We start from the raw sequence: 23,917 nt of genomic DNA, 5'->3' as shown, positions 1-23,917 counted from the left end.
GTTTTACAGGTACCCCAAACATGTTTCAAGCACAAGGCTATACTTAAATCGTCACAGTAGCACTAGATAGAATAAAATTGTACATATTTATTGGCCATATATATATATATATATATATATATGTATGTGTGTGTGTGTTATACACACACACACACACACACACACACACACACACACATTACAACAAACTCACATTTATTACCAATGGCAGGACTGGTTGTATTTACTGCTCTATCAAAAGTTTGGCGCACCTCAACCCTTGACCCTGCCAGATATTATTTGATATAGCGTTGCCTACAAATCAAGGAAAGTTTGTATTTAACAACACCTCAGCATTCTGTAAAACTAAATAGGCTATTTAGTGTCTAATATGTAGTTATTTTGACAAGAGAAAGAGAGAAAGGAAACCTGCTGCCATCACATAGGCTATGCGTACGGGAGTTCGGGTCCTGGTCTGAGGTTATAGGTGTATGATTAGTACCAGCCTGTGTTCATCCTATAACCTCAGACCAGGACCCGAACACCCATGGCTATGCTTACTGATAACTGAATTAAAGCAGCAAGGGTTCGTTCATAGTTATATGTGCAATCCCATAGACACACCACAGCCTTTGATGTACCAGCTTTGGGGCACTGGTTGAGACAGGGGAAAACCCTAAAGTACTGAGGGCGGCTGATCTTGTGACCCATTGTAGGCGCAGATCCAATTGGAGTCCCCACCCCTTTTTTGCAGAGTGGGGTGGGATATAGCCAGTTGTAAATCACCCACTTGATGTGCAGTCGGTTTGGGATCAATTCCTATTGGGCTATTTCTTGTTCCAGCCAGTGCACCATGACTGGTATTTCAAAGGCTGTGGTTGTGTCGTTGTTTCCTGACCACCGGTCTGTGTGATGTGTAATGCTGTAATGTATCATAGGCCTATAACCCTCTCGCTTTCAACTACAGCCGCCGGATGACCTGACATGGTGAAAAGGAGGGCAGATGCACTTAAGTCCCACCCTCCCGATACATAACCTCTCCACAGACAAGACTCCCTCAGTGCCCCCTACTCTCTTAGCTTGACACACCATGGTAACTGGGCCCTCACAGACCCAGGCTAGACAGGGGGATCTTGGAGCAGCTGGAGCCCCAGAGGTGCAGTGTGCATGGACACAGTCTGACACTCACTAATCCAGCCCCAGCTATGAGCAATTAGCAAGGACAGACAGAGGACGTAAGTCATGGAAGACTGTCTAGGAGAAGGAAATTTCTGACCCCAAAACCCGAGCAGGCTAGGCCCGATAGTTTTGTCAAGCAGCTAGCCTAGGAGAAGATGACTTGAGTAGAAACCTCAACTACAGAAGTTGGAAGACATCAGCCATCATGGTGTGGGAGATAATCCGATGTCTATGCTTTTACAATCATATGGCCGTACAAGTATCATTTGAAAGATGTGGTGTCGTCCTGTTTGACTGCAGCCAGGATGGGATGGTACAGTGCTACCAGTCTCGAAGAGGCCCAAACCAAGCTACTGAGCTACCAGTCAACAACTTTGCATGATGCATTGGAATGCTGAAGGAGTGCGACAAAAGAAGACATAGCTGCAGAACTTCCTCAAAACCTAAAGCATTGACATCTGCTGTATTCAAGAAACCCACCTCAACAGCTCTCATAGATTCTTTGTTTGAGGCTATGAACTTCACAGACAAGACCGGGAAAATCGATCAAAGGGTGGAGTTGTTACACTTGTCAAGAACACTCACTCCTCTGTGGAAGTTGAAAGATCAAGTGACGCAGACACAGAATACATCACTGTAAAACGTATTCTACAACACAGGAACATCACTGTCTGCAATCTCTACAGCCCACCAAACAAGATGATTCAGCATAACAATATTCAACCCTGGACTTGCCATTGCCACTGATGACATCCAGGTTACCACTGCCAGAGAAGTGTGCCAGCAGCTCGGATGTAGTGACAATAGGCCAGTCATCCTGAACATAAAAAGCAAATCGATTGCACTGTAGGTAAGTTACAACCTAGCTGGAACTACAAAAAAGCAAACTGGGATCGCTTAAAAAAACTGACTATCACCAGGAAAATCTGTATTTCAAAGCAGAATGTTGACAAAAACGCTTCACAATTGCCATCCTTGATGCAGCAAAGCAACAATACCAAGGGGATGAAGATGAAACTACAAACCATTCTGGAACTCTCGACAAAGTGCACAAAGAGCTAAGTGAGGTCAGGGATATTATGGAGAAAACTCCTAATAATCAAAACATCGCTAAACACAACCAGACCAAACAATATTTATCAACAAAAAGATAAAACAAACTCAGACAAGCTGGCAGGAGAAAACCACATCCTTGAATCTTGAAAAGGACACAACAAAACTTTGGCAACTCACAAAAATGCTGAATGAAGACAACACACAGAGAACCAAAACACATGGAAAGCAGCGGCAAATATCTTTGCCAAAGTCTACCAATCTGAAAGTGAAATCAAACGTCCATCAGATAGACTAGGGGAAGTCAGAAAAAAGATCAGAGAACTGAAGAAAGCTCCTACATGTTTGAGCCTATATGAACTTGAAGATGCACTGAGACAGTTCAAACAGAAAAAGGCACCAGGCCCTGATGGAATCACAAATGAAATGCTTAAACACCTCGGAGCCTGGAGCAAAGGGAAACGTCTTGCATATTTCCAATCAAAGCTGGCATGTAGGGAAGGCCCCAGCAAAGTGGAAAGAAGCCCAGATCAGACTATTCTTAAGAAAGGAAAAGACAAGCAAGAGGCCAGAAGTTACAGGCCAATCAGTCTCCTCAGCTGCGTGGGTAAACTGATGGAAAGAGTCACCAACAAGCGACTTCTCTGGCATCTGGAGTCCAACTCTATCCTGACTCCTACACAGACAGGCTCTCGACAGCACAACAGTGCAGAAGATCAGCTAGCTTACCTTACCTAGGGAATCAAGAGTGCCTTCCAAGAGAAAAAGAAAGTGATTGCAGTCTTGTTTGACCGTACAAAGGCCTTTGACACAGTTTAGAAAGAGGGGCTGTTGCTCAAACTTCTGGAAGCAGGTGTCAACGGGAAAGATGCACAGATGGCTGAGTGATTACCTGTACCAACGCACTGCAAGAGTGGAGGTAGTCAACATAGTTGGCAACATCGTCAAATGAGAGGAGTGCCCCAGGGAAGTGTGATATCACCAACCCTGTCCCTTGTCTACATAAATGACATCACAGCAGTCATACCAAAGTACGTCTCCAACATCCTACATGATGATGACCTTGCTGTGTGGAGCTCCAAGGAGCATACATCAACTGCAACCTACAGAATCCAACTCACCATTAACAAAGTAAATGATTGGACCAAAAAATGGGGACTCCAGCTCAACCAAACAAAAACAGTTTCACCACTCTTTTCCCTCTCTACTCAAAAGGAGAAAGTGAAGCTAAAACTTGAAGACCAGCCAGTGCCACAATCAGAAACATCTACTTTCCTTGGACTGACACTAGATACACATCTGACATGGAAGTCTCACATCGATGCTACAGAGGCAAGAGCTGTCAGGAAACCGTCATTAATGAAGAAACTGGCTGGGACTAACTGGGGTGCCAACTCCAAGGTCTTCAAGCAGGTATACACTGGAACTATAAGACCTACTATGGAATATGCCTCTCTAACCGTGACAACTGCTTCAGAAGCAAACAGGAATAAGTTGGATAAAGTGCAGCACATGGGCCTCAGAATCATCCTTGGTGCTATGAAGAACACTCCAATCAGAGAAATGGACAAAACAACAGACCTTGAGCCTCTGGAGTCTAGGCGAGAATATAAGGTCCTCATCCAAGGAGAAAAGATGAAAAGACTGTCGTCACACCCACTACACGAAAAGCTCCAGTACAAGACAAAAAAACTAACTAAAAAGGCAAAGTCTCAACCACTATGTGAAGTACCTGCAAAAAAGAAAAGAAAAAAAGAAATGTTTAATTTAATGATGCACTCAACACATTTTATTTATGGTTATATGGCGTCAGACATATGGTTAAGGACCACACAGATTTTGAGAGGAAACCCGCTGTCACCACTACATGGGCTACTTTTCTGATTAGCAGCAAGGGATCTTTTATTTGCGCTTCCCACAGGCAGGACAGCACAAACCATGGCCTTTGTTGAACCAGTTATGGATCACTGGTCGGTGCAAGTGGTTTACACCTACCCATTGAGCCTTGCGGAGCACTTACTCAGGGTTTGGAGTCGGTATCTGGATTAAAAATCCCATGCCTCGACTGGGATCCGAACCCAGTACCTACCAGCCTGTAGACCGATGGCCTGCCACGACGCCACCAAGGCCGGTAAACCTGCAAAAAATGCATACCGATGTGCTTATGCAAAATGCAAGTCCAAATGTCTGGTCACCAACTCCCAAAAATTCAAATGTGATTGGAAGACGAGGAATGGTGGATACAGCCATGACTGTGATAGAAAAGAACAAACTTTAATCTCTGTCTTCACACTGGACATTGTGGCTTAAAGAAGCACCTAAAAAGGACAGGACTTGCAGAGGTGGCCCAATGTCAATGTGGTGCTGAAGAGCAAAGACCAGAACATGTTTTAAAAACCTGCCCGCACCTAGAAGAAATTCGACAGAAAGTTTGGATGGAAGACACGTCCCTCAACACCAAACTCTGGGGACCTTTCGACAACCTCCAGAAGACGACGAACTTCATTGCCATATCCGGATTACTGATATGACAGCCGTAAAAAGATTGAATGCATCCTGTCTGTGGGATGGTGCTACAAATGGAAAAATGTAGGGAGTGTCCTCTAAGACTGTCAGAATTACCAAATGTTTGACATCCAATAGCCGATGATTAATAAATCAATTTGCTTTAGTGGTGTCGTTAAACAAAGCAAACTTTACTATTTTTTGCAGATGTAAAATAAATGAAATAAAATCCTGTTGAAACACCTCTTGCTGTATCCGGTAGGCCCATTTTCATAAGCCGCTGGATTCAAAACCTTCATTGCACATTAAACAGACAGCCACTCATTCCAAAATATGGACAAAGAGTGATAACTATAGGCCTAATATTATAATAAATCAACTTTTGTTCCTGTGTATAAATGTCCGACACATGCATAGTAAAATACATATAAGGAAAAAAAAAAATGTTCAATGTGAATTCTATACTCCTTCATTCCAGCTAGTGCTCCACAACTGGCATAACAAAGGCTGTGGTATGTACTATCCTGTCTTTGGGATGATGCATATAAATGATCCCTTGCTGCTAATCGAAAAAGAGTAGTCCATGAAGTGGTGACAACAGATTTCCTCTCTCAATATCTGTATGGTCCTTAACCATAATGTCCAACGCCATATAACTGAAAATAAAATGTGTCGAGTGCGTTGTTAAATAAAACATGTCCTTCCTTCTAGATGTAACAGACCAGTGGAAAGTCTATTATTGTCTGTAATGAAATAGACTAGTGGAAAGTCTGGGTTATTTTTACTGGCTGCAATGCATTTCATTATGTGCATTATACGGTCGCACGTGCATTGCGAGGGCAGTGATCTCCAGCCAATGGGAGACGGCTGCACTGCAGTGAGAGACAAATAAAACCGGTTAGTGACGAGTGTTCGGAGTCTTCCGCTGGGAACGTGATTGGGTCGGTAGGTAAAACAGTATGAGTAAATGTTAGGTTAATTGGGGCTAGGGGTGGTCGTAATTTACTGTAGTTGTTATTTAATACATTCGACAGTGAACACTGCGATTATATGTTATGTTTTGTGTTTTGATAATTATGTACTAAATATTATTATTTCAATTGGTGTTTGTGTTTTATTACATGTAGTAATTACGGCATCCGGATGAATTTCGAATATGCGTGGATGAGCGCCCGTGAGGGAGCCTTCATCTTCTGTCGACATTCACTTGTTGAGGGTTGAGGAGAGATTGACGCTCACTCGTGGCCGTTCCGTCCTCGTTGATGTTCTTATTATTGTTGTTCTAGATTTAGGACGGTTACATATACACCTGTGTTAGCCCTGTACTCAAACCCAACAATAATCACCATACATCAACTCGCCCACAATACTTTATTTTCTTTTGTTATTTCTTATAAGGAAATATCCATCAAATGAAAATGAAACGAATATTTGTGTAAAGCCTCAGGACATTTTACACTACGGCTACTTGCTGTCCCAGTCATTTCAACAGTTGGCTGAGAGGAAACCCACTGATGTCATACAAGTTACTCACACACAGAGCGGCAAGGGATTGTGTACGTGTACTTTATCATAATAAACAAGATAACTTTTGAAGAAGAAATTTTTTATTTAATGACACACTCAACACATTTTGTCTATGGTTAAATGGCATTAGACATATGGTTAAGAATCACACAGATAATGAGAGAAGAAACCTGCTGGGTGGGCTACTTTTTAATTAGCAGCAAAGGATCTTTTATATGCATCATGATAGTACATACCACAGTCTTTGTTTCATCAGCTGTGGACCACAGGATCAGGTACATGGGCAGAAAATTGTGTAGGGGGTCTAGACTGTGGCAAATGAAGTTTTAAGGGGGGGGGGGGGGGGGGTTGGGTCATACTCCTCTGGAAAATATATTTAAAAAATATATTGCTTTTAGCAGGGTGTGTGTGTCTGTCTCGATCCCCAAAACCCACCTGTGCACACACATCTGCTGGATGGAAGAAGAAATAATCCAGTAGGTCCACTATCATGGGTAATCTTTAATGTGTCACTCATGCTATACTGGTCAAGGTGGACAAAAACATTAAGTCCATTAAGGTGATTGATCCTATGACCCACATCCCTTCATACATAACATGAAGCAACCCAGATTAATGACAAAATGCTTTATTAACCAAATTATACACATCAAAATAAATACAAAAATATTATGCATTTTTATTAGAAACTTTCAATATTTTGGCAGATTTGTTGGCACCTGAAGCATCTATATAGTGTTGAACATAACACATCAAATAATAATGCTGTTTAATCTTGAGATGAAAGCTGATCAATACCTAACCTATCACCTATTGTCTAATCAGCAGATACTATATGTCAAACAGTGAAATATCAGTAGGAAGCTATCATATATTGGTCACATTATTAACAGCAAATCTTTAATGTGCTTTTTGTAATCAGAACTGCATATACCAGAGCATTTAAAATACACTACTAGTCATGCAATTCGGACTATAATGAAAGCTCTAAGTGGGAATAATCCAGCAACTACCTGGAATTAAAGTACCAGTATTGGCAGATGCTCTGTAATGCTCTTACCAAAAACTAATATAAAGTTTACAATATCCTCCTTTAATATAGGGGATAAAACATTTTCTTAAAAACTACATGTACAAGAAATTAACTTCTTAAAATGATGTATATTTCAGGTAAATGATAATAAATTATTGATTACGATAGTGTGTATACTATAGAACACATTTAACTTGTATTATTTTTAAAAAGTTGTATAGCACATGTGATAATGTAATAATACATATATATCATGTTGAGAAGTTAGGTGAGCTGAAATAAATATACACTTAAAAAGAAAAGTAAAATGTTAAAAAGTATTGCGACACAGACAAAAACACTGTAAATATGGTGAAAATGGGTTAAGAGCAACATTAAATCAAACTACTGGTTAAATATTGCATTGGTTAGTATAAAGCATAATATCACTGGAGAGAGGACAGGTCCATCAGACATCATGTGGAAGTGAATGGGTGTGTGTGGGTGTATGTGTGGGTGTGTGTGTCTGCAGGTTTACTGATCAATAAATTAATAATACATTTCGTAATTGAAATGCAAGGCTGCAAGCTATTAAAACCATGTTACCAAGGATGGTTTTCTAATTGTATGATTATGCTCCTAGGTACACTCTGGGGTATTTTGTTTCATTTCAATGATGGAGTGAGTTGGATGGCATACTTCTCACTGTTCTGACGGCCCTGTAGAATAACCTGACAACTTGTCAATGATATAAATATATATTAGTTCACTTGTAAGTATGTGTATATTTGCATATGTCAATAACGAAAAAAATTGTAAATGTCAGAACATATACTAAGTTTATAACAGTTCATTCAAATAAAATATACTATATATTTATTTGCCAAAATTACCAGATGAAATCAACTGCAATACAATATCACAAACTTGCACATCTGAATGTCTTGTTATCAAGTTCTAAATTAGCAAGTCAAGTCTTGTTCTCAAGTCACAAACTGTTAAGTCTAAAAGTTTTGTATTCAAGATGCAAATTGGCAATTTTGAATCTTGTTTACAAGTCACAAACCAGCAAGTCTATATGTTTTGTTTGAAAGTCACACAATGACAAATAGGATTTGTTCTCAAGTTACAAACTGGCAAGTCAAGTCTTGTTTTCATGTCACAAAGTGGCCAGTCAATCTTATTTGTAAGCTAAAAACTGTCAAATGTTAAATTCTTGTTCTCAAGTTATAAACTGGCAAGTGTGGAAGTCTTGCAATTACAAGTTACAAACTGGCAAGTCAAGTTTTATTTAAAAGTTACAATGATGACCACAGACTGGCAGCTTGAATCAAGTCTCACAACTTATAGAGCATGATATCTGCAATACAGACATCAGCATCTGCCTGGCCCCATTTTATGAGGCAATCTTAGTGCTAAGATCACCTTAAGTACGTAATGTAGCTATGCACATAAGATGATCTTAGCGCTAAGATTGCTTGTAGAGTTTGTGTTTGTGAACAAAATGTGACATATTCTAAGCTTGTGCTTGTAGAGTTTGTGTTTGTGAACAAATGTAACATATTCTAAGCTTGTTCTTGTAGAGTTTGTGTTTGTGAACAAAATGTGACATATTCTAAGCTTGTGCTTGTAGAGTTTGTGTTTGTGAACAAAATGTGACATATTCTAAGCTTGTGCTTGTAGAGTTTGAACAAAATGTAACATATTCTAAGCTTGTGCTTGTAGAGTTTGTGTTTGTGAACAAAATGCGACATATTCTAAGCTTGTGCTTGTAGAGTTTGTGTTTGTGAACAAAATGTGACATATTCTAAGCTTGTGCTTGTAGAGTTTGTGTTTGTGAACAAAATGTGACATATTCTAAGCTTGTGCTTGTAGAGTTTGTGTTTGTGAACAAAATGTAACATATTCTAAGCTTGTGCTTGTAGAGTTTGTGTTTGTGAACAAAATGTGACATATTCTAAGCTTGTGCTTGTAGAGTTTGTGTTTGTGAACAAAATGTAACATATTCTAAGCTTGTGCTTGTAGAGTTTTCAAATTAGTAAATTGGAAATATTTTTATTTCTGACAATACATCTCTTCCACACTGTACATAAAACCAACAATGTATTACTATGTACTAAAAGTATTATTGTATTGCTGTTTGTATCACTAATTATGTATAATAATAACTATTAAGTTTTCATGCATAACAAAAATTACAATATTGCTTGTATATAACAACTTTGTTACTGTATGACTATCTAAAATTTCATCACAACACAATTAACAATCATTCAATAATATTTTATAATATATTAGCAAAAATATTAATTTGCAATCTTAAACATGAACTATAAGAACATGTATTCCCAAAGATACATAACAAACTTTCCATGGAATTAAATATTTTGTCCACCATAAACTGATGTGGAGAATAAAGAAATTAACATTCAGTATTAATATAATTCTTAAATAATAATGATATGTTAAATTTAAAAATAAAAATTTAATTTGTTATATTTTTTCTTCTATTTGTTAAATATATCTGGATTCAGAAAAAGAGGAATATTTCCACTTGATCACAGTGAAACTGACAAATTACAGATCATACCTTCAGAATTTTTCAACAGTGAATGTATCAGTAAAAACACTTGAATCTGAAGCTGCATGCAATGAAAATGATGCTAACAATGACACATCTGTCTTCCAAAAAGAATTTTATTTAATAATATCTGTGAAGTCGGTACAAAGGAAAACCAGGAAGTTGGCAAGTGCAGTAGTACTGGGAAAGGCAATAACTGAAAACACCGCACAAGAGAAAAGGAAAACATCAGGTACAAATGAACTCAGTTTGAATTAAAAAAAGAAATAAGCAAAGATGCCCTCATCAGCTCCCCAACTTGGGACTGGTTATTAAATTATCAGTGATAGCGACTATGAAATTCAAGAAGAAGAAAAGATATTGCGGTTTCAAAAAATTCACATCTAATGCTGTAAAGCGTCATTCTCATTATGCGATTAGTCGCACCAACTTGTCGCATGCAACTGTCGGCGCTACAAATATCAGAAAGTATAGGACTAAAGTGATTCCGATTTAGATGTTCTCACAGTACGATTCGATCACATGCGACAAGTCAGTGAGACTAATCGCATAATCAAAATGCCTCTTAAGAAATTGTGTCTCTTTGATTTTTATGAAGTGGGCCCAGTGTGATAAGTGATTCTGCTTGGTGAAAATAACATACATGTACTGCACCCACGTTTGAGTTATTAGAACGAAAGAAGCTTTTTTCTGCCCTCACTGCATTGAAGAATAGACATATGACATCCATTGTTATAAACTGGCGATAAGTTACTGTTAATTTCTTTAAAGTTAAGAGTTCAAGTTATTTTTAAACTTTATTTCATGTTAACATACTGACTAGTGTGACATAAAGAGGTGATCTAACTTCTGTGTGTACCCACCTGGCATCCTTGTCCTCTGCCGCTAATAAAGCTGGTCTGACCCACTGCTCTAACTATAGAGTGCCTCTTAACAATGCCAGAAGTAACTACTGAACACTCTCTACTAAAGTGGTCAGACTAAGCTCACAGCTAAATCTGATGGGAAATGGCAGGTGTGTGGCACAGAAAGCCACAAGATACAAGAACTGGAGAGACAAGGACTGGGATGTGGAGGTGAACTGCAAAAGAAGTTGAAAGATAGGAGAGAAAGGAAAGGGCAATGAGATAAAAAAACAAAAACATTCTGTGGATAAATTCTGATTAATTTCTCCCCAAAAAAAACCATTCTGTGGATAAATTCTGATTAATTTCTCCCTAAATTAATATACAAGCTCTTCATGTACTGTACATTTACTCATATATATATATACTGTACATATTTTTCATGTAAAGTTGAACGTGATGAACCACGCATGCACCCAATTAGAAACCTAACACAATTTCTTGTTTACTAGATTGTGTTATACTTGTGTTTACTAGAATGGATTTGTTTTACATTATGTTGTTGATTTGTTTTAATTCACCGATAGGAATATATTTTATTTCACATACCGAAACTGAAAAATGAAAATACTATTTCTGTAAGTATCATATTCATGTTTTTATCATTAGTTGAATGCAATTTGGGATGTTGATGCTGCACTGAGATGAATGTTCACAGACACAACTATAAAACAACTTTCATTGATCTAGCATTTATAGTTAGCACAAAATGGAACTAAATGCGAACAAATCTCAATGTTGGTGTAAATGCAAAAGAAACATTGTTAAAAAAAATAACACCATTATCTCACCTTTTGTCTTCGTCAAGGGGAGACAATTAGCTTAACTACACAGATATATAAAGAGGATCAACAAACACTTGGTCCTAGTCCTGTCCTGGACAGAGGAGCCGGCTGAGGCTGACACCTGTACCCAGGACAGGCGTGTGCTACAACAGCATATTCTGAACGTGCACGTTAAACTCTCTGACCTGACCTGACCTGACACTTGGTCCATATCGTGATATGGCACAGACATTTTCTAACATTTAGACACTTAAGACACATTTTATTTATACAGAAATATGGCAAGCTAAACTATAACAATTGCTATTCAACATAAATACAAATACAATTTACAATGTGCATTTAGATGTTTAAAAAAACTTGCTATATGACAACATTGGTCTTAGGTGTGTTTTAAGAATTTTTATATTAATTTGCCTTTCAACTGGTGTATAATCATTGGGGGGGGGGGGGGAGAAGAGAGTAACAGTGCCCCCATTTCAAATAAGTAAGTTTTTTAAAAGAGAATAATTCTCCAACACTATCCTACATTCAAAGAAGACACTCTATCATGACTATAACGTGTTCCTGGGACCTAGTGAAATACGTACTAAACAAGAGAAGATGAACGGAAAACTCTGTTTGACATCTCAGGGAGCCACCCACTGACTAGGAGAGATCTTGGCCAATGTATTTATGAAATCAAAAATAACAATAATAAATTTGGCACAAACATACTTTGGGTTATACTAATTATTTTTAGCAGGACTACTGAGGTCACTGAGTACAAATATTCTATCACAATGGAGTGTCTAATAAAAATAAACAAATAAAAGTATACATCTTTTAACAAAAACATACATAAGACCATACCGATTATTTCCGAATATGGAACCCACCCGACAGTGACCTCTAGGGGTCATGATCTAAGATGGTGTACAAACCACATGCCAATATCTATAAACTGGTGTTTAGCTACATTTTCCCCAACTTATTTTCATCATAATTTGCTAATTAAGAAAAGACTTCAAAAGTACATTTCAAAAATGCAATGAAACTCACTAGGTATGGTAGAAATTATGTTTTAAAAATATATATTCATGGAAAAATACTCTAGATTCCACTAACACAGCAAAGCCTCATACATCTTTAGAGTCCACCTCAAACATCTGCCCCCACTATCAAACCAAGTTATGGGCTAAGGTACATTTAAAATTTAAATAGAAATCTGTTTTAGTCAAACATAATGATGGCAGGGTCTAGGTTACCATATTTTCCCATGTATTATGCACACCGGTGTATAATGTGCACCCCCTACTTTGAACGTTTATTCCATGAAAAAAAACATGAACCACAATATAATGAGCACCGTTTTTTTAAACCACAAAATCGACGATGAAAGCAAGATGTACCGTTTTCCCCTGTGACCAAAATTAACGAAAAGTGAAAGCAGCGGTATATTCAAGAAACAAAACTTAAGTTAGGTACTTGAGTACATAGACCTACATGTCACATTAAACAAAGGTTAGTACCTGCACACTTACATGTCACAGACTCACACATGTACAAACCAAAACAAAATTATATACCCATACACTGTAAATGACTAATAAATAAATGAAAACAAAAATATAGCATATTACATTTGGTTCTCGTGGAGCGAAATTTCTAAATTTATAGTAGTGTGGCATATTTCCAGTTTGACGGAAATGGCCGATTTAAATCTCATGGAAATTAAAAATATTTACGGTCCAGTTTTGTCATTTTTGTGCACTTTTTAGTGAGGTATGGATACTTTTGTAAGTTTATTTTGCACTTGTTACAACCACCTGTAAAGTACCGTAAATTAACGATCAGCGATTTTTTATGGGTGATTGCTGGACATTTTTAGAAGATAGTGTTTTCTATTGTTATGTACGGAAAATACAGTATTAAACATTTTTGGCAGAAAAACACAAACATGAATACAAACATCAAGTATATAATGTCAGACAGCATATATACTTTCAGACATTTAGTCAGCATGTACTTTAACATAATATGCGATCATTAAGAGAAAAAACACCTGTATAAAATAAATAATTGAAATAAAGATTCCTTTATATGACATCAGTTTCTACTGTTGATAATATTACAAGTGTTTAATAAAACTGATATAAGCCGCAGCGTATTAACACACACTGGCAGTACACATGTAAACATATGGCACCTTACATGTAATCTACCTACAAGAAATTAGCTTCCGCATGGCTTTTACTGAATTTAAACAATGTTTTTATAAGCATCCCCTATTTTAGCAAAATATCATTGTTTATTGTATCTATAGTGGTTTTAAGATCTACCGTACTCTTCATAATCAATGTACATTAAGTAAAAGTACATTAGTTAATTGGGAAAACACAATGGTATTTGCACAAATAAACACTGCCACATTTTACTAGTTGCTTTCCTTCCATTAATGTTTGATAGAGTACCTCAACTTTTAAGCGTTTGGCACCTATGACACTATTTTACAGAAACTACCATAGGAAAATAATGCTAAATACATACCAACATTACAATTTTATCACAGTGCCTGATAAAACAAGGCATGTATATTTATATGACTAAACACAACCATTTATGTAAATTATTAGACATACATGGTTGCTTAAGCTGCGTTCTTATTATGCGAGTAGTCGCACTGACTTGTCGCATGCGATTTGTCGTTTCTACAAAAATTGTAACGTATAAGACTAAAGTCGTTCTGATTTAAATGATGTTCTCACAGTATTATTCGATCGCATAAGACAAGTCAGTCGAATAATCGCATAATGAGAATGCCTCTTTAGGAAAGTCACTTGTTACATAAAGAATAGTACCTTTTTGTAAATTTGATATTAAATGTTTAGCCAAAATTAGCCACTCATTGTGTAGAATTCTTACAATGAAATGTTTAATCAACAACATAATGATCATTCGTTTTGTAGAATTCTTATACTTAAATCAGCAAGAGACGACACACAAGGCATCACCTACCATGTTCTTTAATCAACCACATAATGGTCACTGATTGTGTAGAATTCGGACAATGAGACCACTGCATGACACACAAGACATCACCTACCATGTTCTTTAATCAACAACATAATTATCAATGATTCGTTGGAATTTTGACAATGAGGCCACTGCATGATGACACACAAGACATCACCTACCATGTTCCTTAATCAACAACATAATTATCAATGATTTGTTAGAATTCTGACAATGAGACCACTGCGTGATGACACACAAGACATCACCTACCATATTATTTAATCGACAATGTAATGATCACTGATTCGTTTTGCTAGAATAACTTTCCTCATCTGTGGAGAAATGAGATGGCGGTGCAGCATGCGGACTGTGGCCCCGGGACTTTCCCCCCAGACACACAGCACGTTTTTCATGGGCTGGGCGATCTTCATCGCCTCCCACTGCTTTATCATGGTGTCCACGATTCCAACTCTCTTCGCCAGCATTCTCCAATCAGCACCTGTAAATACACGGAGACCAGGGTTTATACATATATAACACTGTTATCACTCTTCGCCAGCATTCTCCAATCAGCACTTGTAAATACACGGAGACCAGGGTTTATACATATATAACACTGTTATCACTCTTCGCCAGCATTCTCCAATCAGCACCTGTAAATACACGGAGACCAGGGTTTATACATATATAAATACACGGAGACCAGGGTTTATACATATATAACACTGTTATCACTTCCTAAATACACAGAGACCAGGGTTTATACATATATAAATACACGGAGACCAGGGTTTATACATATATAAATACACGGAGACCAGGGTTTATACATATATAAATACACGGAGACCAGGGTTTATACATATATAACACTGTTATCACTTCCTAAAAGGAATTTTCCATTACTTTTTTAAAATGATTTTCAATAATGTTTCGCTGATAATCAGTATAATATTCCAATAGTCTGATGCAAATTGTCACTTCTTCTTATATTATTTTCATTTTTTATGACCCACCTCAAAATTCCATGACTTGCTATGACTTTTGCAAATTCAGTGACTACCATGATTGCCACACTCCTTATGAACCTTGTGGAAATCACTCTAACAACATCAATTCACAAAACTAGAAAACAATTGTTTTAATAACTTGAACTTTACACTGGCATAGGAAGTGTGGGGCAAGAAGATGTTCCCCCCTAGTTTGTGGGAGCAGCGATATTTTTTATATATGTATACATGTATTTATACATGTGTGTGCCCCCCCCCCCCCCCCACGTTTTAGCACCTTCCTACGCCCGTGTTTTATATAAAATATTTCACAAATAAATTAAAAGAATGAAGTTGGTTTAACAGTGTGAAAACACACAACACAACATCTACCATGTTCTTTAATATATCGGTCAAGAAGCACATACTGGCCGCAATTGGAAATATCCCAATGGGTCCATTAAATGATAACACACATGATATCGCCTACCTTGTTTTTTGATGTACCAGTTATTGCTGGAATGAGAATCACCCCATTGAGCCTACCGAGTTAGGACATAAAAGATAGCAAACACTAGATACAGATTATAGGAAGGAAGGACATTTTTTATTTAACGACGCACTCAACACATTTTATTTCACGGTTATAAGCGTCAGACATATGGTTAAGGACCACACAGATATTGAGGGAGGAAACCCACTGTCGCCATTTCATGGGCTACATTGTGTTATTGGATGCAATGGGAAAAGATCAAAGGGTCCAATGAAAGGACTTGATCCTACAACTCACGACACCTCAGGTAAGCTCTCATATTGCCATTCCAAGACTTTCCCCAATCTCTTTGCCCTAAAATACATAAAGATCTAGAACCAAATTCACAAAATATTTTTAATGAAAAATTACTTGTAATTGTAGGACTGCTAATTGTAAATAAAGTTACAATGCCTTGCGAATTAATATCTTGATTTACAAGGCAATATATCATTCTGATACAAGTTAAAACCAACAGTGGTAGCCATTTTACTTACCACTTCCTTTATACAGACTTAGTTCCTGAACAATCAGTTTAGTGAGGTTTTCACTCATATCCGTGATGTGAGTGTTGGCAGGCAGCTTCCGGGAGACCTGCACAAAAAGAACATTTATACGTATAAAGTCAAAGAACTTCAGTAACTGTTTCACCATTATTTTCATGCAAAATATTTCCACTGTTTATTTTAATTGAATTTCTACACAAAGGAAGCTAGAGAACATTGACACAGTTCCAAGCTTTGCTATCTGTAACTCCAATGTGGTGTGCCACAAAAAACAACAACATTCTTATATATACATAATAAAATATAGTTCTAAGTAATACACCAAATTCATAACCACATCTGTAGCATTACAGAAAAAACCCCACTGGCTAATAAGGAAATGTCAATTCTAACCTTTAAATATTGCAACATAATGCTTATAAGTAGAGTTATTGCAGTCGTACATGGGTTTTTTTAACCATAAATCTTTGTTTTTAACAACATTGTGACAAAAGGATTTTTTTCAGAAAGAAAATAAAAGAAGAGGGTTAAAAGAAATGTGAATAACAAATTCTATTTTTAAGGACCTCTTGACAAAATTAAAATTCAATACTGCCACATACCGGTGAGATTTCCACCTTCTGAAGATTGATGGCTATTGCGTATGGGAGAGAAGCCGATCTACAGTTGCGGATGATGGGATGTCGCACATTATCAACATCATCTCTGTGTTTAGGTGTTTCCTTCTTTTCTGAGACAGGCTCCACAAATATATCAGTGGCACCTGAAACAAAAGCATTAGATAAAGTTACTCAAAACAAAGCCACATAACTGCATGGAATGTTTAATGTTATAATAATATGATTAATGAGAAAATCTGGAGCAATTTGCCATATTATGAAGAATGATGTAGCTCAGTAGTATAAAGACTGCTCAGTCCATTGCTTATAAAACTTTTATCTAGAGTCTAGACTATAAAAATGTGCTGTCTTTATAAAAATTTGAGTTTATATTCTAGTTTTATAAGTATGGGTCATGAAATGCAATGGGTCAAAGCGTAGAATTAACTGCCCTCTGTGAACCCATTTCAAGCAGTGCTCCATGTGGCATATCAAAGACAATGCTGTGTATGGTAGAGTGCATATAAAACATAACTTGCTGCTAACTATGACAAGGAAACTCAAAAGCTGGGTATGAGCCAGGACTCTCTAAAACACCCTGCAAAAATGTACTTACATGATTCAATCCACAACTGCCTTGCCTGCTTTTTAGCATCTTCAAGATCTGAACAAGAAATAATACCCTGGAGTCCATTTTGTACTTTGAGTTTAAGCTTCACAAGCTTTCCCAGTTCACCGCTTAATAACGTAATTCTAGTCTCTACTTCCTCTATCCGTGTCTCAAACAATGATGACTTAGCTTTGGTATGTGAGGTAGACAGCATGGCAATCAATGACTTTAATTCATCCAATGGAATGTCCACTACATCCATGTTTGGATCAAACTCCAACTGTTTCTCTGCTTTGTTGGAAGAATCAATAATTTCATATGTAAGACTTCGGAGTTTTTCTTTCAGCTCAAGATTTTGTTCCTCAGTTTTTGTGAGACATGACTTAAGTTCCTTATTTTCCTTTGACAAGACATCAAGCTGACTCCTGAGTGAGGAGGCAGATTTTACAGATCGACTTCCTGAAGTGGGACGAAGGTTGGTCTTGGTCTTCATGGTTTCTTTTTTCTCACGAGCACCTTTTGCCGAGGCCATGTTAACATTCAAGGAAGTGCATCACAAGACAGTCTCTTCTGCATCGGCCTACAACATAGCATCTTGACACTCACTGTAATCAAATAAATAGAGCGTTATTTCACGGGGGGGTTTTCAAATACAATTTTTATGTCAACGAGTGATGTGTGAAAAACATAATTTTCATGAATGTCTTTTGTCGATCTATATATTTCATTGCTATGTATACAATAAACATTTCTAGTGCAATCAACTGGTAGAATGGTGCTAGAAACATGGATTAGAAAGATGTCATAGAAAACCCATCAAGCACAAAATATGTAATGGTAAACTGGCTGGATGTTTTTAGCAGGATTCCGTTCTGCAAATCCCAGATTTGGGGTTGAAAATGTAACCTTGATTATAAGATGGAATCCAAAAATATCTATATTATGTTTTTTTTTTTATTCTGGCAGATTTATAAAAATAAACCCCAAATTCAATGCCTGGGTAAAGCACCCTTTTCATTGGTTAATTGCTCTCATTGTTCAAGGATATAATAAAATTTTATACTCAAATTATGACAATGATTGTAATAAAATATTATTTCTAGGACTCCTATGTGGTGTCATGGTTAGGCCATCGGTCAACAGGCTGGTAGGTACTGGGTTCGGATCCCAGTCGAGGCATGGGATTTTTAATACAGATACCGACTCCAAACCCTGAGTGAGTGCTCCGCAAGGCTCAATGGGTAGGTGTAAACCATCTGCACCGACCAGTGATCCATAACTGGTTCAACAAAGGCCATGGTTTTTGCTATCCTGCCTGTGGGAAGCGCAAATAAAAGATCCCTTGCTGCTAATCGGAAAGAGTAGCCCATGAAGTGGCGACAGCGGGTTTTCTCTCAAAACCATGTGTCTGACGCCATATAACTGTAAATCAAACGGCACGTTAAATAAAACATTTCTTTCTTTCTTTCCTATGGTAGACTTGTAAAACATTTTTAAAACTCCACTATCTATGAGAGGACTCGTCCCAAAAACTATTAATGAGTATATACATCAAACTGCCTACACTACTAATTACCAACCTGCCCTACTGCATGGTCAGCTCAATCCAGTTTGATTTTACAAATCTCACCTTGAAAACTATTGAGGGAGTGATTGTTTGCCTAGCCAGGGCTTCAAGATTATGGTAGCCCCACTCCAGTGGCTAGTGATATTCAATGTTGGGCTAGTACATAACTACTATTGCCATGCCCAACGGCTAGTGAAAAAAAAAAAGAGTCAAATGTTGCAGTTAAGTTTATTTTGTAAATATGAATATCCTGTTCCCACTCCAACCCCAATGTTAGTGTTTTTAAGCTCTATCTCCCTCTTTAGGTGACATATCTGATTATTACAATTATTTATTAAAAGTGTATTAACTTAAAGTAAAGTAGGGCTAATTATTTTTTAATCATGGCTAGTACATTTTTTAAATCACTGATCCCATGGCTAGTGGATTTTATAAACATTTTAGAAGTCCTGGCCCCTAACTTAGATTATGAGAAGCCATTTTAGATATTATCATATTGATACCATATAAATTCACATGCTAAGGGAAACAAACAAATTACTTTCCTTGAACTCACAGAGGAATAATGGGGAGCAAGAGTCATATATAGCTCCCCTTAAACAGCAAGGTCTGATTGTACTGCATTTAATCATAATAATACCTTTCAACCTTAATATTAAAGTGCTTTTCCAAACCATACACTAAAATTTCAAATTCCACAATTAAATGCCTTCTTAATTCATTGCAATAATATTTTACACCGATATGTAAATTAATAATTACGAAAATGCCCCATAAAAGTATTAAAACATCACTCCCGCAGAACACTGCCGGAAACGACCGAGTAAAATTCTTGGTAAAAACATTTGCCTGTAAATAGCCGTGACATCATGAAGGGAACTCGCTTCGCAGAAACCTACCACAAGATGACTTCCAGCGCAAGTGAAAGTGGGATCGATAGTGACTGCCAAGCTCAATTATCATGCGATTCTTCTTTCAATGATGAATAGTGTAGTGATGATGACTGGACTAATATTTGTGCAACACAACAAATAATGCCTTATCAGTTTGAACCTGGAACATCTTCCGAAGAACCACCGGCCTGACAGACGACGATGAAAATCGTCGTGGAGACAGCTTACCACTAATTTACAACTTTTATTCTTGTTTTGTTCTTTAGCTTTTCGTGCAAATTATTTTGCTACATTGTATGTTCTAATACTTGTGATGTAGAAAAAAATGATAAATAACATTTGAATTCTACGAGTCAAGTGGACCCGATATCAGTAATTTTAAGAAATAAACAAAAACGACTTTTAGTCTGTCCCATCCCTCTATAAAGATGTTTTTTGGTGAATAATTTCAGTTTGATTTGACGTAAAAAAAAAGAAGTAAGTGTTTTGGAAATAACAAAAAAATACAATTTTTTGTGTGCAGTTGTGAAAACAGTCGACTCAGAAATAAATAACTTATAGTACATTTCATAGTATGAAAAAAGGTGTTCTCTGTGGGAAGGTATAGTAAAATTAATTTAATGTGTTTATAGTCTGTCTCACAGGGAAGGCCTTTTTTCATACTATGGAATTTACAAGTTATTTATTTCTGAGCCGATTATTTTCTAAGTTGCATACAAAAATAGCTTCTTTTTTTTCTTTTCTTTTTTTTTATTTACAAAAAAAACAAAGAAAAACAAACATTAACATTTTTGTAGGATGGGACGGACTAGGCTTTAGATACTTACTTGTCTGAACTTTATTGTTAATGAAAATGTTCTCGAACTGTAAAGAAAAACCTCACAAATGAACAAGATGCAAACGACAACAAATCTGATCTGGTTGATTGCACGAACCGTACATGAGAAAACAAACTGGCCAGAGTTTGAAGCATAACGCAGTTTGGGACAGTGACGATATGCATCCCAAGATCATTTCGATGTGGATGGTATCGGCTTGTTTTGTGTCGCAGAAAAACTGTTGGTACGGCATCTTTTTTTAAAAGCTATAGCACATGGTATTCCCATATCTCTCTTAAGCCGACAAGCCAATTCGGATGAATCGAAACTAAAGTGTGTGCTGTCGCAATGGTCTCCGGCATTTTCTTCCTGTCCAGTCTTTCCATGTTGTTTTAATCAAATTCACACACAGCTTTCTCACAGCAACATTACTAGGAACATCACGGATCAAATCTTACGGAAATTCACGAAATGAATTCAGCTGGTTCTGTTTTTCAGGGGAATATTTTTAAATGGAAAATATCCCGGTATATAATTTATTTTTTTAATTTTCTAATCATATTAAATAATATGTTGATTGATATAACCCAAACACCATACATCTGGAGCAGCACCCTATACAGATTGGGGTGAGCTAACCCCAGCCCTAGTGACCTATTGAGGCTACTCCCCCCTTGAATTATTTCCATAACCCGGAAATGAGGGGGCCAGGGGGGGGGCCTAACCCTAACTCTTAAAACTGGGGGGCCACCCTACAATAAAACATTTAATAATGGAGCTGGTGACCTGTTGGCGTAAAAGACTAATCAATTATTATTATTATTATATTTTCTTGTTGTACACCGCAGAAACGACCATACAGTTGTAAACAGTGAGCACTGAACTTACGTGCTTCGTAACCAGGACAGGTGCCCGTGCAAATATAATAAAATAACACATCCAAACCTGACATTGCTACTATTTTACATTGGAGGAAATAGTGAACTTTGTGATACGTTTCACTGTATCTAACTTTCAATTTCAGCGCCTCTGGGACTATCTTATAAAGTGTTATCACATTTCACAACTGAACGAACTTTGTTTATCCCTGTCACGTTGGTGAACCACGGAAATCAATCGGTTATTTCCGTCAGATGCTAGTATCTAAACACTAGCGTACATTTAATACTTGGCATATCGACATTCACGTTCTGTTTTGTTGTCGTTTTGGTTTTCTGATTATTTATATATGTATATATAAATAAGCGAAATACTCATCCCAGATTATTAATTTATACACGTATCATATAGAACCAATTTAAGCAGTGCAGTATATTACTATTTTTACAGTCAAGGTATTACAACAAGGGTATGCATCTTAATAAGTGAATAGATACTAGTACTATTCAAAACAATCCCCCCCCCCAAAAAAAAAAAAAAATTTTTTTTATTATTATTTTTTAAAGTGGTTGGATCAAAGATCATAATAGCAAAAACGACGTAGAACATTAATTTTTCTTTTGAATAGTAAAAATTATGCCATGCATAAGAAATCAACAACATCAGATTTTATATTTTGTTCTTCTTTTTATTTCTTGGGCTGGGGGGGGGGGGGGGGACCGACATGCTAACACGATGTCACAGTTATTAAATATGGTACATGCTTTCTACCCATAATCATCTGAGGGCAAAGAACTAGAGCTCTGCTGTTTTGATAGAATCTATTTCTGACGTAGGCTTAGCTTTTTTAATATTATATTTAGCCAATATTCACTAGGAAGTAACTGTTTTAGCTGAATGACAGCACATTACAATTTTGATATTACTGAGTTATAATTGTGCAAAGCTTATTAACAGGGAAAGTCAATTTGTAATTATTTTACTGTATTACGATTTTAAATGTAAAAAATGCGAAATGTAACACTTGCATGTATGGTAATTAATGCACCTCAAATTTAGGCGTAGGTAAATTTTATGTTTTAGTTTTTCTTTTAAAGTATATTTTAATACTAATCTGGAATTCATTAGCGATTCAGAAAGTACATGTATGTGTCTTAAAAATTATATTTTCGAGCCACACGTTGTCTAGTTTACTACATGCGCTTCGCCGTCATGTATTATTTATGATAATCAAAGCTTATTCGTTATTTATACATGACTTAATGATTATTTGGATTAAATCGATATTCTGAGAAACACCCGAGCATGCCCAATCAAGCGATGTTGACGATGTCATTTAAGGTTTTGTTTAGTATATATCACCGGAATTAGAAATCGAAACTGTCAAACAAAGCTAGGGTCTCACTACACAGATCACTTTCGGGTGACAGTTCATAGTTCCTAATTGGGACACATGTTATGGGTCACATATTCACTTCTAGCAAATGGTGAAGAATTAAAACAATATGTATGTTTAATGGTAAGCCTTCTGGCTGTATTTTGCCCATGTTATTTTGTAATATTGTGCATCGACCTTTTGGGACATGGGTATATAGCGCAAGTAACAGCCAGAGTGAATCGGTTAATGAACCACCTATTCGGACCGGTACTACAGCCAGATGCGGTCATATAGCAAAAAACTGAGACGGAAATGTTCTCAATTTTGGAGTGAAAATAAATGCTTATATAATGTATGTTTGCAATGGTGTATGTTGTTAGTGCCAACGAGAACCCGTTCTATGGGCAATCTTCGCTTGAAGTTGGGCAGTTTAACATGGGTTTCAATGGCAGATGACATCTGTGTAGTGAGACCTAGCTTTATTTTTATATTCGTCTTTGAAAAACGAAACTACATCATTACCTCACTTCCGTAAACAAAAGTGGTTCAAGGAAAGCAAGTCTTGAGAGAGAATATCGATTATTAGTCTCTCGTGTGGCATCGAACACCAGTTCTATGGAGTT

General features: G+C 36.9%; 1 protein-coding gene across 1 annotated transcript; it reads right to left on the bottom strand.

Annotated features, from left to right (window-relative positions):
• Positions 1-6,855: 6,855 nt before the first annotated feature.
• On the bottom strand, positions 6,856-18,862 carry LOC121371641 (desmoplakin-like). Its single transcript, XM_041497675.1, has 4 exons — positions 17,766-18,862; positions 17,153-17,313; positions 16,542-16,638; positions 6,856-15,022 (listed from the first exon to the last, which is right to left on the bottom strand). Exons 1-4 carry the CDS (start codon positions 18,289-18,291, stop codon positions 14,802-14,804), a joined length of 1,005 nt encoding a protein of 334 aa, XP_041353609.1. The 5' UTR covers positions 18,292-18,862; the 3' UTR covers positions 6,856-14,801.
• Between the last annotated feature and the right edge of the window lie 5,055 nt (positions 18,863-23,917).

The sequence above is a fragment of the Gigantopelta aegis genome, chromosome 4 (assembly GCF_016097555.1).
Source record: "Gigantopelta aegis isolate Gae_Host chromosome 4, Gae_host_genome, whole genome shotgun sequence".
Lineage (NCBI taxonomy): Eukaryota > Metazoa > Mollusca > Gastropoda > Neomphalida > Peltospiridae > Gigantopelta > Gigantopelta aegis.
This window is presented reverse-complemented; position numbering and strand designations above follow the sequence as displayed.

Excerpts from the sequence above, each read along its gene's own strand:
- LOC121371641 (XM_041497675.1), bottom strand. The coding sequence starts at position 18,291 with ATGGCCTCGGCAAAAGGTGCTCGTGAGAAAAAAGAAACCATGAAGACC. Across the intron at positions 17,314-17,765 it reads GCAGTTGTGGATTGAATCAT|GTGCCACTGATATATTTGTG; the intron begins GTAAGTACATTT and ends CTTTTGTTTCAG. Across the intron at positions 16,639-17,152 it reads AGAAGGTGGAAATCTCACCG|GTCTCCCGGAAGCTGCCTGC; the intron begins GTATGTGGCAGT and ends CTTTTTGTGCAG.